Here is a 16,061-nt window from a genome sequence, read left to right on the forward strand (position 1 = left end):
CACATCAGAATCCCTCTCCCAGGCAGCCTAGTTGCACCTGTGTTGGAAAGCTTCCGTGGTGGTTTCAAGAACACTAGTCCTTAGCTATGTCTTTAAAGGAAAACTTCTCCCTAGAATATAAGATATCAATCACCTTACACTATATGAAAACTTATTATTATTACTACTACTCAGGTAGCAGAAAGATTTTGGTGGTGGTTTGTTTCTTTTGGTTTTAGCTGCTCACAGGAGCACATCTTTTATGTACTTTCCTAAGCTTTTGGCATCAACACTATTTCTATGGTAATAGATTCCACAGAACTGTATATCACTTGAAAAGCATCTTCTTCTCATTTCTGAATATGCTGTCTTAATTTTTGAATCTCTATGTTCTTGAACTATAAAATTAAGTACAAGGAGAAGCTGATCATTTTTGGTTAGTGGTTCTGTGCCAACCTTATTTACAGTATAGGAAACAAAAAGAAATGTATAATGAATCTGTTTGTCATCTATCTCCATCCCATTTCTGCACCATTTATCCTCACTGTTAAACCATATCCTCTCTCAGTTTATTCTTTTGTTCAGTGATACAAGCAATGAGCACAGATATTATTTCAGAAAAGAAACTGGTCTCATACTTGGAAAAAATTCTTAATCTATAAAGGGAAGAAAACCAAAACTCCAAATCCTCCTTAATTGTGTGATCTCCTGGCTTTCACTAAGTTACAGGATTAACTCACTCCTGTAATAGTCCACAAATTTCTTCCTCACATCACATCAGAGTCATGGGGTTTTCATACTCATAGGATAAGCCTACTTAGCTCTTTTCAGTCCATGGGATACCTTCTACTTCTTTCTTCCCTTCATCATCCTGGTATCATGAAGAGGGAAAGTAACGATTCTAAGGTCATTAAGTCAAGCAAAAAAATGCCGTACAAGATCAAATCACCCCAGAGCAATGCAAAAAAGAAACCCCTCCATCAGTTAGCAAGGACTTCAGTTTCCCCTCCTAATGGTGTTAGAGAATCCATACACAATTGGGCTGTTAGTTGAGGGGATGAATAGAATGAAATACAAATAAACAATTTGTCTAATATACAAATTGTATGATCAAATAATCATGACAAAACGTTAGCTGATGACATACTGTGACTTTAGTAGGGTCATATCTTATTACTAATGATGTGGATTAAAAAGGCTTTTAGTCAGAAGCAAGCTACTTCAGAGATAACAACTAATCCATGAAGAATAAGGGCAACTGAGATATTAAAGTGAGGATGTTAATTTGAGTGTCAATGAATTTGTTTGACAATCTGTTTCTTGGCCCAGTCAAACAAGCTTCAGAAACAGAATTCCTGCACTCCCAGTCTACAGCCTGCCTCTGAGTAAGTTCACTGCTAGAGTCCAGGTCACTGAATATTAAAAAAAAAAAAAAAAAGTACAAGAGTTTCTCAGCATTGTCATTTATGATAAGTCAGTAAGAGGAACAAAATTTTCTACGTTGTTCAGGGAGCCACCACACTCAAATGTAGATCTCACACATTCAGTGACTGAAAATAAGCCAACAAATTCTGGACCAAAACCAAACTGCACACAGACAAAAAAAATCTCCTGTATTACAGAGCTTGTACAGAATCATGTGTGGTCATACAAGAATATGGTATTAGAAAAGACAGTATATAGATCTCCTTTTGCTTTGTTGTTAAGATGCTTTGGCAAAATGGGTCTGGCTCTAGGAAGACACCTGTCAACCCAGAGATGGAACAAGTAACACGATTTCTGTATCTTGCACTATATGTTTCAAAAGCTGCTTAGATTACTGTGGCAGCGTTGTAGCAATCACTAACATTTTAACTTTATCACACTGAACACTTGAAGAAGCAAGTGGACACAGCAGCAAGTGGAAAACAAAGAAATTAGACAGAGACTAAAAAAAAACTTGAAATCAAAATCCTGGATGAGAACACCCCACACACAGGCTTTGGCTCTGTATCTGAATTCTTCATCTTGTGCCCAACCCTAACCATTACCAGTTTCTTTTTAAAAGTCTGTGCCTGAAAGAACTGATGTGTTATGAGACAGCCATGACCTAAGTAAACTCCAAACAAATCATTCATCACTGCAGAACTCCATAAAAAGCTGGTTCTTTCTCAGAGAACAGTGTTCTTCTAAACACATATTTTAAATAAAGAGGAAACAGAAAGCACAGTAGGCTTTCATCAACTGTACACAAACAAAGCCTTTGATAATTTTCTCAATAGACTTGAGATCATTATGCCTGAGGCCAGGAGGCACTATGTAGTTTAAGATTTCATTTTCCAAACTTTTGGTCAAAAGGGTCTTTTCAAGTGCAGTAAAGAAAGAAGCACTTTTTCACTGACTATCATTAAGATCACAATATCCCCACTGAAAGCCTTACATATACATCTTTTTCTGTACCAAATTTAAACATTACAACCTCAAGATCAGAAGCAGGAGGTACTCACCATACCCACACCAACAACCATGTTGTCTGTTCCCCATCCTTCCCTTCCACAGCCTACGCTGTTCCTGAAGCTGTTGGCGCTTCCTAGATCTGTTTATTCTCTTACCTTCCTGTCACTAGGATCTACAAACATGCTGTTGCTGATTTTATATTGAATTTTAATAATCTACTTAAAATTTAAAACATTAAAAGATGAAGTTTTAGTAAGATAACCAGAGGAGCCCTGGGGACCAAGGAAATTTAACATTCTGCAATTCAAACCACAAAGCAACTAATGCCACTTTAGAGGTTTAGAAGTACACCAACACAGGAGAACTATGCAGTTAATTCAGGCTAAAAGAGGATGCTGATTGTAAAGAAGAATGACTACTGCAAAGCAGAGGTGCACTTTTACTCTGAAGCATTTTACTGCACTTTACACTTCAATCTACTCACCTATTGTCTACTCATTTCTCCTCAAAAGCAAAGTCTACGTAAGTCTGAACTACTGAAGGACTCAAATCTATTTCATTAATCTATTAACTTATTTAATCTGTTCTTTAACACAGTGGTATAATAGCTGAACCAGCAGATTTTTAGCAGCTAATTCTATTACTAACAAAGTAATAGAAAAGTTACACATTCAATTTAGAATCACAGTCTGTAAAAATGAGTAGCAGCAGTCATCTCATCATGGTGTTTACAGCTCCTGCATCCCAAACTCAATAGTTCCTCAATCTTTAAAAGTATTATATGATAACTGGTAAGCAAGAGAAGTGTACTTAACACTGTGATTTCACATTAGCAGTTGCACAAATAATTACAGGTAAAACCTCAACAATTTCAACAATTTTTTCTCAGCGGGGAAGGACTGAAATCACTTTGAGATATAAAGAGCCTTTGCAAGTGTTAAATCGTAGCCTGATCCCTGTGGTATTTATCCAAATGCTCTCCTCTGGTGACTGAAAGAGCACAGTTTCCAGACTCTATTCATTGTACTGAATTTTGGCTGGTATTTTCTGACACACATTCGACAGAAATGGGTTACAGTTACCTCACAAAGTAACCATTTCAGCATTCCAGTGTTAATAGGAGATTCTTAATGGGTCACACATTTTAAGATTAATCAGTTCCTTTCTCTGCATGCAATTCCCTGTTTCATAAGAGAACCAACTTGCCAGAGAAGTTTGATTCAACTCCTTGGAGAAACCTGCATCAGCTGCTCATTTGTGAGTTGGGTTTAGGGAAGATCACAAGTTTCTGGAAGTAAATCTTTAAGTCTAGTCAAAGTGTAGCTAAATGTGGAATTACATAAAACAAGAATGGTGGGGACCGATGGGGTCATTTGGAGTAATTGCCAGGTAGGGTCAGTTTTGCCTAAACTATTGTGCGTAGATAGTTCTCTGACTTATTCTAAAGAGGTACCAACAGTGAGTTCCCAACACATCTCCAAGAAATGTATTCCAGTGTTGAACTGTCTGTATCATGACAGAGGTTCTTTTACATCTGACAAAGATCTCCAGTTAGACATTATTACTTCTATTTCTCAGGCTGTAAACATATGCTAAATTACTAAATCGACTAATCTATAAATTTACATGTTTTACTCCTGAGAGCAACTACTTTTTCTGCAGAACTGATTGAACAGTGGGTATCATTTAAGACTTACCCTATGCTATTGCAGCATTGTTGACCCCTACAATACCACAACACTTATTTATTCCAGCAGAACTGAAACAAAAGCTGCAATTCATCCATCCTGAAACAGTCTGGAGAAGATCCTAAGAAACAACCAACATCCTAGAAATTACAATAATAGGAATATTTTTAGTGACTAAAATTGTAATGAATCAAGTTCTGAGGCACTGCCTCTTCCAGTCTAATGTGTTTCGCTTTCTGCTGATAATGCAGCAAGAAAATAAGGTCATGTTTCAAGGTACTCAACCATTTCTGTCAAGTTATCTGGACTGTCTAACAGAAGCTAATTTACAATGGGAGGTGCCTACAAACAGGCGCCATTAAGTCTAGAGCAAAGAGACTGAGTTCTCCCTGAACATCAGTTTGACAAAATTATAATGCAGAAAGAAGAGCACTGTACTTCTGTGTGAGGTGCAAGACTTTCTATCCCAATAGATTCTCTCCATTATTTTCTATTCTTCTAAACTAATACATAGTGAAGTTTATTTAATCATTATTCTTAAAGAAAAAATGAGTATACATATTTAGAAATAACTAGTGTTTCTTTTTTTTTTTTAATTCTCCTTTAAATAAATAAAATCAGGGTTCTAATTGAGATAGGATAACAGATTCATCCTCAGTGCTCTTCTCCAACAGGATTTTGTAACTACAATGGTAAGAAAATAACAAAATGTGTACATATGGGGGGAGGGAGAGAGAACTAAAGTGTTCTGACAAAAATATGCAACACGTTTAAGAAGAACTATCATCGTAATTCCCTGACTAGACAATTAAATGTGACACTTGAGTAAAGTGAGAAATTCAGTATTTGAAGGTTTTAATCTTACAGAGATTATAAAATTTACCTCTCAACCCTTCCATCACAAACCAGTATTGCTGGGGTAGTAGGGTTTTTGGTGTTTTTTTTTGTTGTTTGGTTTGGGGGGAAGGTGTTGAACCTGCTAGCAGACTGCAGCTACTATCCTTTCTATTTCAAGTTTAGCTAAAGGAGAGGAAAACGCTAGGGAACAGTTTTGTGCTAAGTAGAGTCAAATGGTATTGTTCCAGAAAGTTTTGAGTATTAGATTCTCCTTCATGAGTATTTTTAAGACAAAAACTGCCTAGCAATCATGAACATTACTAAAAGATAAAGACATTTTCATAGAAGATGAAACTATCATGAATGCAATGAGACTCAACTAATTTTCCTAATAAAAATTATTGCTCAGTTTTCTTAACATGTTTTTTTGGTTTTTTGTTTGTGTTTTTTTGTTTGTTTGTTTGTTTTCTCTTTAGATCAAACTGTGATTAGATAGAAACCTGCCCAAATGTGATTCAGGTTCACTAGGGCATAGATCCACAAAACTATGAAGACACATTTTCCAGGTAAAATAATTGTAATGCATTACTAGTTTTACCACGTCTTCTTCAGTGCATAGCAACAACTTAACACTTATGAATAACATTGTTTTATTTCAGGCAATGATATTAGTCACTCTCATACCAAGAAACTTTCATGTATTAATTTAGGGACCTATCTTGTAGTTGGTTCATAACTTAATAGAAAGAACAACTTCCAAAGATACTTATTCATGTCCAACAGGGATGGCTGGGAGTGTTGAAACAGAATAGGCTTCTGTTGCAATCTGTAAGTCCTTGGGCACACTAAAATTCCCACAACCTACAACTAAGTATTTTGCAAAACCTACTTCTCCCTTCTGTGTGAGTTAGCGTGGATGGGTTCTACAGGTACCCATGAATGTGGATGGTTAGCAAAAGCAGCAGATGAGAAAAGAGCAAAAGAACAAGCTGATAAGTACAAGAATATCTTCCTAAAACATTTAAGCTCTGGAAATTACTGGTCCTTCTGAATTCATGAGAATACTACAAATCAAAACATCAAGAATCAGTTTAATCTGTTGAAGGCCACCAGCACACACTAGCAAAAATAGAACGTAGGTAACTTTGAGCTACATCAACACATGTGGTAGCTGCTACCCAAAAACAATAGGACCATATATGCAAACGATGAACTAAAAAGTCACTATGAATACTTCACAAATACCTAGCCAGAAGTACAGGTACATCAGCACTGCTTCCATAAATAAACAAGTGGTTGGCCTCCCAGCCATAAGCTCAATCTCCAACCAAGCATTATGAGTGAGATGCATGATCTGAGTGGAAGAACAAACGAATAGACTGTGTGACTAGTTATTGGTTATTAATAACAACAGTTTGGTTCTATTGTTAATAACAGCTGCATTAATAAAAGTTGTTCTAATGAACATTGGTCGTGATCTCTGTCTCTCAATGAACATTGGTCATGATCTCTGTCTCTCACAATTCCATTCCCTACCAGGTAAAAGAGAATTTAAAACCTTTCTTCTTCCAGTCCTTAGTATGTGAATGGTTCTGCTTCTCCTCAACAGGACCAAGCAGTGTTAGCATGCCCCTACAAGCTTCTACAGGGAAAACAAAACAAAAAGAAAAAAAAGAAAAAGTACTGTTATTTAAAACTACTTACTTGGTAGGGATATAGAGTAACACCATTCGTTCTCGACAAAGACCAAGTGCCATCGAGGTACTGATGAGCTTGGATAGCCACAGAATTGAGAACGTTACCATTGCTGGGGCTGGTGGCCATTTGAAAGCTGACCTTGGCTTGGTGTCCAGGAGAGCCATTTTTCTTCTCCACCCCATTAACAATTCCTAGACTGTTGGGTTTTCCACTGTGTTTGTTGGCAACAAAGCCTGTATAATTAGATGTAGCATAAGGAGCAGGCATGTATGCCCAGTCCCTGGGCTGCAAGCTGCCCACGTGCCGGGAACCCACTAGTGTGGGAATATTAGAGAGGGGTGGGGGAGATACTGGAGAGGCATCGTAATGTTCTGAGTTGGCAGCCTGCTCTAAGGTCAGCACCATCTGAATGGCCTCTTGCTTCAGCTGGTTCAAATGTGTGGCACAAACGTCGCATCTGTTGTCCTTCTCATTCCATGCCTTCCGAATAGTATTGGGAACTTGAAGTTTGTCATGAATCACTGAAGAGAAACCTGGGTCCTAAAAAACAGAGAAGGAAGGGGAAACAGACGAGAAATATTTAACTACTGTCAGCACAGCGAAACATTATTACTGCTGATTGTGCATTTCAAAAGCCAATTTATGAGATCAACTTAGCAAGCAAACAGAAGTCATTAGATACAGTTAATATATGCCAGCAGCAGGTTAAACAAAATGAGAAACTAACTTATGTTGAAAAGAAATACTTTTTACTTTTACTGATAAATTACAAGTATTATAATTCCACTACAAATTTCACTGCATGGCAGGGAAAACGAATTAACTTGCTTCACACCACTGCACCTAATTTCTAACTTGAATGAAATCTACTCTTAGTTACACAGGTAAGATCAAGAGCAACTCCAGTGAAATCAGCAAGGTTCGCTATCTTTTCACCATTTGTAATGAACAATTTTCTCCTTGGAAAATGTTATTTTGGGGGCAAAAATCATGTGACTGGATTGCTCTTGCCTCATATCCTTAACTAATGGATAGATTTTTAAATATGCCACTCTAATCTGACTACAGTCATTGACTGTTGGCTCAAATTGCACAGCGCTTCAGTAAATCATGAAGCCAAACTGCATTCATAGCAGGGCTTCTCACCAAACTTGATTAGTTCTTACAGTATCTTGCAGTCTTACAAATGCAGAGCAATTATGTGCATGTTAAACAGAGCAAACAATAACAGCTATGTAATGGAAACTAATATTTTTATGCACTAGTCTGAAGTTATCTCTTATATGCAAAAAAAAAAAAAAAAAAAAACAGGAGTTCTAAATCAGCAGATGTGGTAAAGTAGATGAAGGAATAAAGCTTCATATTCAGTTTATTGAATTTCACTCAATTAAATGCTTTTACAGGCCAGGCTTCCCCTCCTTAAGTTTTGGGGACACAAAGGTAGACTTTATTGTAACTATGAAAAAGATTTACAGGCAGTAATATCAGAGTCTATTTTTCTTTTTCTGCTTTGAAGCTTTATCAGATTTGGCAGCAAACTGAAATCAAACCAGAAATTGAAAAAAAATCATACAAATAGAGACCATTTTTGTCAAGCAATTGGATGAACTCAATGCCAAAGACAAACAGATTTCATATACCAATAGTTTAGCTGTATTGGAATAAAATGAGTAGAGGAAGAGAATTCAGCAGTAGAGGGCCGTATTCATTATGATCCATCTTTATTATATACTCAAGCATCTTATTTTCATTGTTTAACTACCGTGAACAACCCCTCAGCACGCAGTGATTAATTGATTCATAAATCACAGCACCTCTTTATGCACAGCAGCAGAAGAGCAGTTTTAGCCCCAGAAGCCCAAGAGAGTCATATCAGTTGATGGGAAACAACAGGAGGCTGAGATCTGATCAGGTCTCAAGGTGGATGTTACTGTTCCACGTACAAAGGGGGTCAGAGCATCACAGTGTATCAGAAAGGCAAGAACTGAATTCTGCACCAACCTCCCAGCCCTTAACCATCAGAAAAAAAAGACTGATGGATATCAGGAGGGAAAAAGCAGGAAGGAAAAGATGTCAAATCTTATTTTCTATCCAAGACCATAACTAGGTCAACAGATCACATCAGATATCACATCATCACCACCCATGGTGCCAAGTATGCAGGGAGAGGCTTCTCTAATTTTCCCCTAATACATCGGACAAAGCTATCCATACATGTGAAGTGAGGTATAAATCTTGTTTCCAGGCTGCTCAATGTCAGTCCAAGAAAAATCCTTGCCAGCTCTTACTTCAGCTAACTAATGCCACAGAACTGGTTCTTTGAAAATCAACTTCCCTTAGGCAACTGGCCTTGAACCTAGGTAATTATATACAACATTCAGATCCAACAGCAGTTTAACATGGAAATTCCTAGATACTATGATAAATATTCCAAGGAAATAAAGCTTTCTCTAAAGTAAGCAAATGTCAGTATGATATAAATATTCAAGTAGCACACCAGTCCTAAGGAGTGCTGGACAGCAGTGAATTCAGCGTCATCTCATTGTTAAAACAAACATCAGATCATTCTTTGATACAACAATAAACAGAGAGAGAGGAAGGAATACAGTTCCTCCTTGGGAATAGAAAGGAGGAAAACAGACACCACCAGAATTGATTATTCCTATAATTGGCTCTACTAATCAGACTCTACTAGATGGATTGCTCAAAACTGGATCCAAGTATGGAATGTGAAACCATGAAACTTCCTCAACAGCAAATAACTTTGGAGAAACCTAGGTTCCAGAAACATACTAGTAATATTTTGTTGTCAAATATAGAGTCCAAAAGAAAGTTTACTTTGTTAATCTGCACTAGACAGCTCCAACATAATTTCATAGAAGAATTAGCCAACAGATTTGCAACAGGTATAGGAGGAAGGTCAAGTCAGGATGGTCCATGTTTGAACAGCAGAAAAATGTAGCTACATGACATTTATGTTTTAGTACTTCATCCACAAGCAATCATCTGCACATATTTCCCCACAGAACGCTTATTATTTCAAAAATTAATATCTTGTTCTATAGGCATATATGACATAGTGATGGGCAAATCCTATTGGGGAAGCTGCACTAAGCAGCAAGAGTTAGGAAGCTCACTACCAAAGCTTGCAAGGTCTCAAACTCCATAAACTCTCTCATGACAGTAGATACGCTTGTGAAATCTGAGGCTGACACTGGAAATACAATTTATATTTTGGCACTTGTTTCCAGTCTTGACAAAATGAAGTACAGTGACACTGAACACTGAAACAGGACTTTAAAGTCACAAAGTTTGATTTGAGTTCAGGGCAAAGGTTCATGATGATCTCTCCACTTGCTATAATAGTTCACCCATCTTTAGTATAAACAGCATTACTATAAACTCCCATTCCAAGAATAAACAGATGAAACCACGTAAGAGGCCTGAAAGTTTCAGGAGATCAGTCACAACATGGACTGCAACACAAATGCACAAGACAAGCAATGAACTAAACTGAGCACACACTGTATTTGGTTGCAAGGAGCATTCTCAAAAACTAAGTTTTCAAGCTTACATAAATTCAAATGCCAGCTATGCTTGGTTGTTCATCTTTTCCACTCTGACCAGTTACTAATAATCCTCCATATTTGGTCCTAAACTAAAAAGCAACACTGGAAATACAGAAGAGGGAAGGAAGTTTTGCTCTTTAGAAACCAGTCACAGACAGGAATGCTGAAGAACTCTTGATTTGCCCAGTAAAAGTGTACCCAGTGAGCAGGCAGAAGAAACACTGAAGTACACAGCTGTACCATGGTAAATTCAGTCCTGATCTCACACAGAAGGGACAGCTATACTGTACAATTTCCACGATACTGTAAATTCATCACTAAGAAAGCAGATCAGAACAAAATATTTCTTTCCTTTCTGTTATCCACCTAGGTGCCCATTTTCCTCTTCAGAAAAACATTCACTTTTAGTACAGATGTTTGTTTCACACACACACACTTGATTCAAGCTCATAAGACAGAATGTAAGAGCTAACCTAGTAGAAAGCATAAGGGGCAAAAAGTAGGATGAGTAATTTGCACTTTTATATGTTACAATGGCTGCTCTGAAAGTAATGCCTCCTATTTTACTGTGTTGGCCTATGACAACAGAGGTAGATGTTGGTATGGCAACAGAAGTTGAAACTTCCTGCCAATATTCCATTATATTTTGTTGCCATGTAACAGATGTCAGCAAAGGGACAGTCTGGCAAAATGATGTCTGACAGGGAAGTGCGTATGAAGCAAAGGTGTGTCACTGAATTTCAAGCTAACAGTGTATATTTATATATAGGGTATGCAGTTTCGTGCTAAATCTTAGAAGAGTATTTGATTCAAACATAGGCTACACAAGTTATCCACTGTAATTTTGTTATTACTTCAGAGAAAACTCAACTCTACAATGAATCTCAAGACCTTCCTAGTAAATTTTAATTTTCAGCACCAGTATTATTCACAGTTCCTCAAGGAAAAAAAAAGCAGCCAACACTAGCTAGACAGAGGTCAGCTTTTGCTTGGAGATGCTCACAGAAAATTCATGGATTTATTTTGCTCCTGAGAGAGTATAGGCATCATTAACTGCTAGTATGTAGTATACCTCACAAGGTAAGGGGAGAAGCAGGGGGAAAGCAATGAACTTCTACCCTAGAAGAGGTGTGTTTCCAGACACACCAGAAGGTTGTGCTGCCATTCAGTGAGATCTGGGCAGACTAAGGTGCTGTGTGGAAAGGAACCTTATGAGTCATCTTCTGGTCTCTGTAGAGTGAACATTCTAATCTAATAAAGAGACTAGACTTACAAATTTACTTTCCAGAGCCACTTGGGCTGTTTTCCAAGTGATCTGCACCCTAAACTTAAGCATATCCTCTCATCACCCAGTCCACATTTCAGATTTGCTGCTTTCAGCATCCCAAAATACTAACAGTTGAAAAACTCTTCACGGTTACAACAGCACCACTGACTATAAATTAGTAGTACCATACACTGAGCTGAGCACCTTCAGATAAAAGTCAGTTGGTTTTGCAAGGACTGAATAACCTGAATTATCTGAGGAGGGTAGGAACTTTGCTAGCACAAGCAGTGCTTTGCTAAGTAAAAGCACAAGTTCTGCACAAGCAAGACTAACAGCACAGTGAGATGGCCTTTTTCTTTTGCTCCATACATAGCAACTAATACCTTCTCTGTGCAAAACCACACTGCCTTACCCCCTCTGTTATGAGATTTACCTTACTCCCATAATCTGCTATATTCACATAAACTATCCATTACCATTATGTCAGCTGAGCAAATGAAACTCTCTCAGATAATTTGCTAGAAAGGGAGACCATTTCCCTCTTGTCCTTCTGAAGCAATCTCCTTTCTCCAGCAGAAACATCATCCTGTAAGCATTGTTACTGTACTCAAGAGTTGTAAGTAGATTAGAAGGACACAAAGTTCACAAAGAAAGTGTAAGAGAATAAGACAGACCTTTTACATCAGCCTGTTTTCAAAAAGCCTTGCAAAGAGAGCTGCAGTAAAACATCCAGTGTTACTATATCCTGCCTCTGTAGCTATTACCATTTATGTCCCTTAAGTTTGAGGAACTGCTTTTTCCTGCCGATTCGAGCCTTCACCTTCACAAAAGCCACAAGACTGCTTCCTATTCTACAACTAGTCTCTCTAAAACATTTTTGCATCCCACAGGTATAATTTTCAGAGAGGTGAGGGAAGAAAATTATAATCCTGCCTGGTGTAACTCTCACAGTACTGTTTTTCAAGGAGCTTATAATACTGACTTTAATTTATCATTTGTCAGTACAAATCAGCCACTCTACAGCCAGAAAAAGATTACTCTTATGGTTTAGGTTCTTTGCTTTATTATCTGAAAGAGACAAAGTCCTAGCAAGACTCGTCCCAAAAACCTGCTGCAGCAGGAAGCAGTAGAGAGTAAACACTGAGAAGACAGGAAGATAAAAAATGGGCAGGAGGGATAGAAAAAGGGGAAAAACAAATTGTTTTCTAACTGCCCAATGAATCAGCTTATGGCTCTGATGACGGATCAGCACTGACAGTCTTACAGCTGTACACATCTGCCTCACAGGTGTTTGTGTTAGCATTCGATAGCTAGACAGCAGCCAAATTTTTAATTGGGTTGGGAAGAAGAAATGGAATAGCAGCAGGAAAATCTAAATATACACTCAGTGGTGCAGATCCAAGCCTTGCCCCAATGAGCTCTACTATACAGATGCCTGGAGCTCTGCAGACCAAGCTGAATCTGTGGCCTATGCAAAAGGTATCATGGAGAGACACTTCTACAGGTATGTGGTAGGCAAACTCAGCCCTTGCTGTAGGGGCAGAGTTTTTCAGCTGCTTCTTTATGCACAAAGAAGAGAAACAAACAAAAATAGCACTAACCTCTCCAGTTGTACCATAAAAAAAAATAGTAGCTCCATTCTCTACTTCCTATCTGGTGCTTTCCAGCCTGAATGCTGAAAGATTGCATTTGCTTTCTTAACCACCAGAGCACACTCTGAGCTTGTTTCAACTTGATTATTCACCTTGACCTAGTACTTCCCTGCATCATCGCCACTAGTCTTGCATCATTCATCAAAACTAAATGCATCACAGATACATTTTTGCTCAAGTTTCCAGCCACCTCACAGAACTCACTTGCTACTGTTGCCTCTTCACCAAACTAGGGACTGGCTACAAATTTGATCAATTATATTAGAATTAGATGATTCAGATGCTCTTAAAAACTTAGGAACTATCAGCATTATCAACTAGATATTTAGACTTTCATCACCGGAATGGCAAATGTAAACATACTTTCTTTTCTCTTCTTCCCCAAAAAACCTTCAGAGTGCCATTCACAAAGACACTGTCTTTATGTTATCCTATACCCACCCTTTCAAATCCATCTGGGTCAATCATGAAACATGACTGACCTATATGGGTCAGATCTTTAAAATACTGTAATAATCTCCATTTTAATTCGGTCTTTTCAAACTTTCCCATTATTTCAAGCTTTGATGATCATCAAACAGATAGTGTGAACCTCCAACCAGACTATGGTAACAATTACTCTTATAAAACATCTCCATATTTTCAAAACTTAGCTTGCTTTTCCTGTGACAAGAGCTTTTCAGTTCTTTGATGAACTCCAGTACTGAGCAGCTATTGACACTATATCCAGTGATTGCTCAAATAACTCTTATACCTGAAGAATGCTAACCAAACATCACAAGTGGGGAGGTCAGGACAGTGTTCACGACACCTATGTGCTTACTCTATTCCTGATTTATAAATGGATTTGCAGCAAGCTGAAATCTCTTGTAAATGCTATTCAAACATAAGAATCACATCCTTTTTATTTTAAGCAAACAATCATTAGCAGAATTATTTCAAAGTTTTCTCATTCTCAGAAGGGTTATTCAGCATACAGTTTTATCAAATCTTTTTTTCAGATTCAGCACATGCATAATTGACATTCATCAGAAAATCAAAAGATTTCTGTCCTATTCTACTTACTTTCATATCATGTTTTTTAAAAAACTATCCCTCTGCATGCTCTTTTATGTACTTTTCTCTCCACACTAAGAAGAAAACAATATCCTCAAACTGAAGGCAAATTAACTGAAATCACTGTTTTGAAGAAAAAAAGCAATAGACTGATAGAGGTTATTGATAATTTTTATAATGGCTATAGAGATTCACTTTTGCATGTCTGATAGTATTTTCTCCACTTGGTTTTGTTCCTGAAAGCTGAGTGAATATATATATATTTTTATCTACACTTACCTGCATTTCATGCAGAGATTCAAAGCTGAGTTACTCTTTGTTCATCTTGGATATGCTCTCCTCAAGCAAAGATCATTTTCTCCTCACTCAGAATCATTTTCATAGTTTATTTTATGCTGCTATCAATTTTCTATTCTTCACAGCTTGGCTGATGAGGAGTTGGGAAGGCCAAAGGTATGAAACAATTGGGATCAGCACATCACAAGCCTTTTTGCAACTCTTATTAAAGTCAGATAACACCTGAGGTGTTTCTACATGCAGAGTTTTGTTGCACTTTAACAAAGCCATTTGAAATTCACACTTAAATTTCGCTTTCTTTTACATCCTTGAATATAAAAACACCAGACAATTCAAGTGATCTTAATCTTAGCAAAATTTCAAGTAAAAGCCTACCAATTTTATTCAAATCAGATGGAGTTCATCTGTGTGCCATCTAGGAAAAGAGATGAATTTCCTTCCTAACCTCTGGGAAAGTACATCACAAAGAAAACAGTCACTTCATAGCAATAATGAAGTTTCTCCCATGCAAGCTCACCGTCAGAGATGCATGAAAATTTGAAATATATATCTGCTTCTCCACTGTTTTCAGTTTGCATTTGATAGATAACATTAAAAACATAATTTGGAAAGAGGAATAAGTCTCCCTTCTGAAATGATTTTCAAATTATTGCATACGTGGAGCATTCTAAGCTGCACACAAATCTGTTGTTATCACTCAGCAGCAGTCATATCTCACACGAGTCCTGACTGGGGATTTCCAACAGCTTTTTTTATCCCAACTGAACTAAAGAACATAAATCTCAGCAACTGCAGAGGTGTGACATGCCTTCCTTAGGAGCTATTTCCTTCACATGACTAGACCCAAGATCAAGCAAGCAGGCAGTGTGAAAGCTGGAGGGCTAGGTAAGACTGTAGAGAACAGTCCCAAGATCATTATGCAATCTATGAAGATGTGATACCTACTTGAAGCTGATGATGAGAAAGAGGAGAGGGGAAAGCAAATAAATACTTTTTTTTTTTTTCAGCTGATTTCTAACACAAACAATTTTAAGGGCTAACTGACAGGGTCAGCAAAGATCTAGAACTGCAAACTCAGAAGGAAGATTACATCTGATAGTGTGTTGTACCCTACTCTGCTTTCCCAAAAGGTTTCATACTGCATTTCAATTGGAAAGAAGTTGCATAAGAACATCCCACAATCAGCTCTGAGGTTTGATGGCACCTGTTTGAAACATCCTCCTTGACACATACCAGGCCTGCAGCAGGCTGCTGCTTTACGTAGTAGCCACATACCAGGCATTGAAAGCAACAATCCCCACGGGCAGCTAGTATCCCCTGCTGTCTAGCCATGTCAGCTCTCACTGTCCCACTTCCATCTGTTAAATTTTTTTCCCCACCATAATATTTGGCCAGTTACCATTTTCTACCTCCTTATCACTTCAAGTTCTCTACCCATAAAAGGACTGCCCTGCTTGGTCCCACCTCAGGATTTTTCAGACTCTCACTGTACCCAACATCAAACTACATTTCAGTGACAGCATCTTGGAAATCTTCTCAGAGAAGAGCACACCACCATCCTACTTTTTTCCTTTAAGCAGAA

The 16,061-nt window shown here is 37.7% G+C and overlaps 1 protein-coding gene across 2 annotated transcripts in view; it reads right to left on the minus strand.

Annotated features, from left to right (window-relative positions):
* KIF26B (kinesin family member 26B) overlaps window positions 1-16,061 on the minus strand; it is a 282,367-nt gene that overhangs the window by 188,497 nt on the left and 77,809 nt on the right. For both annotated transcript variants that reach the window (XM_090135322.1, XM_090135323.1), the window contains one exon: window positions 6,645-7,178. In XM_090135322.1, the coding sequence (XP_089991448.1) occupies window positions 6,645-7,178 (534 nt within the window). The remainder of the gene's footprint in view (window positions 1-6,644; window positions 7,179-16,061) is intronic.

The sequence above is a fragment of the Phasianus colchicus genome, chromosome 2 (assembly GCF_987193195.1).
Source record: "Phasianus colchicus chromosome 2, bPhaCol1.hap1.1, whole genome shotgun sequence".
In the NCBI taxonomy this organism is placed as follows: Eukaryota; Metazoa; Chordata; class Aves; order Galliformes; family Phasianidae; genus Phasianus; species Phasianus colchicus.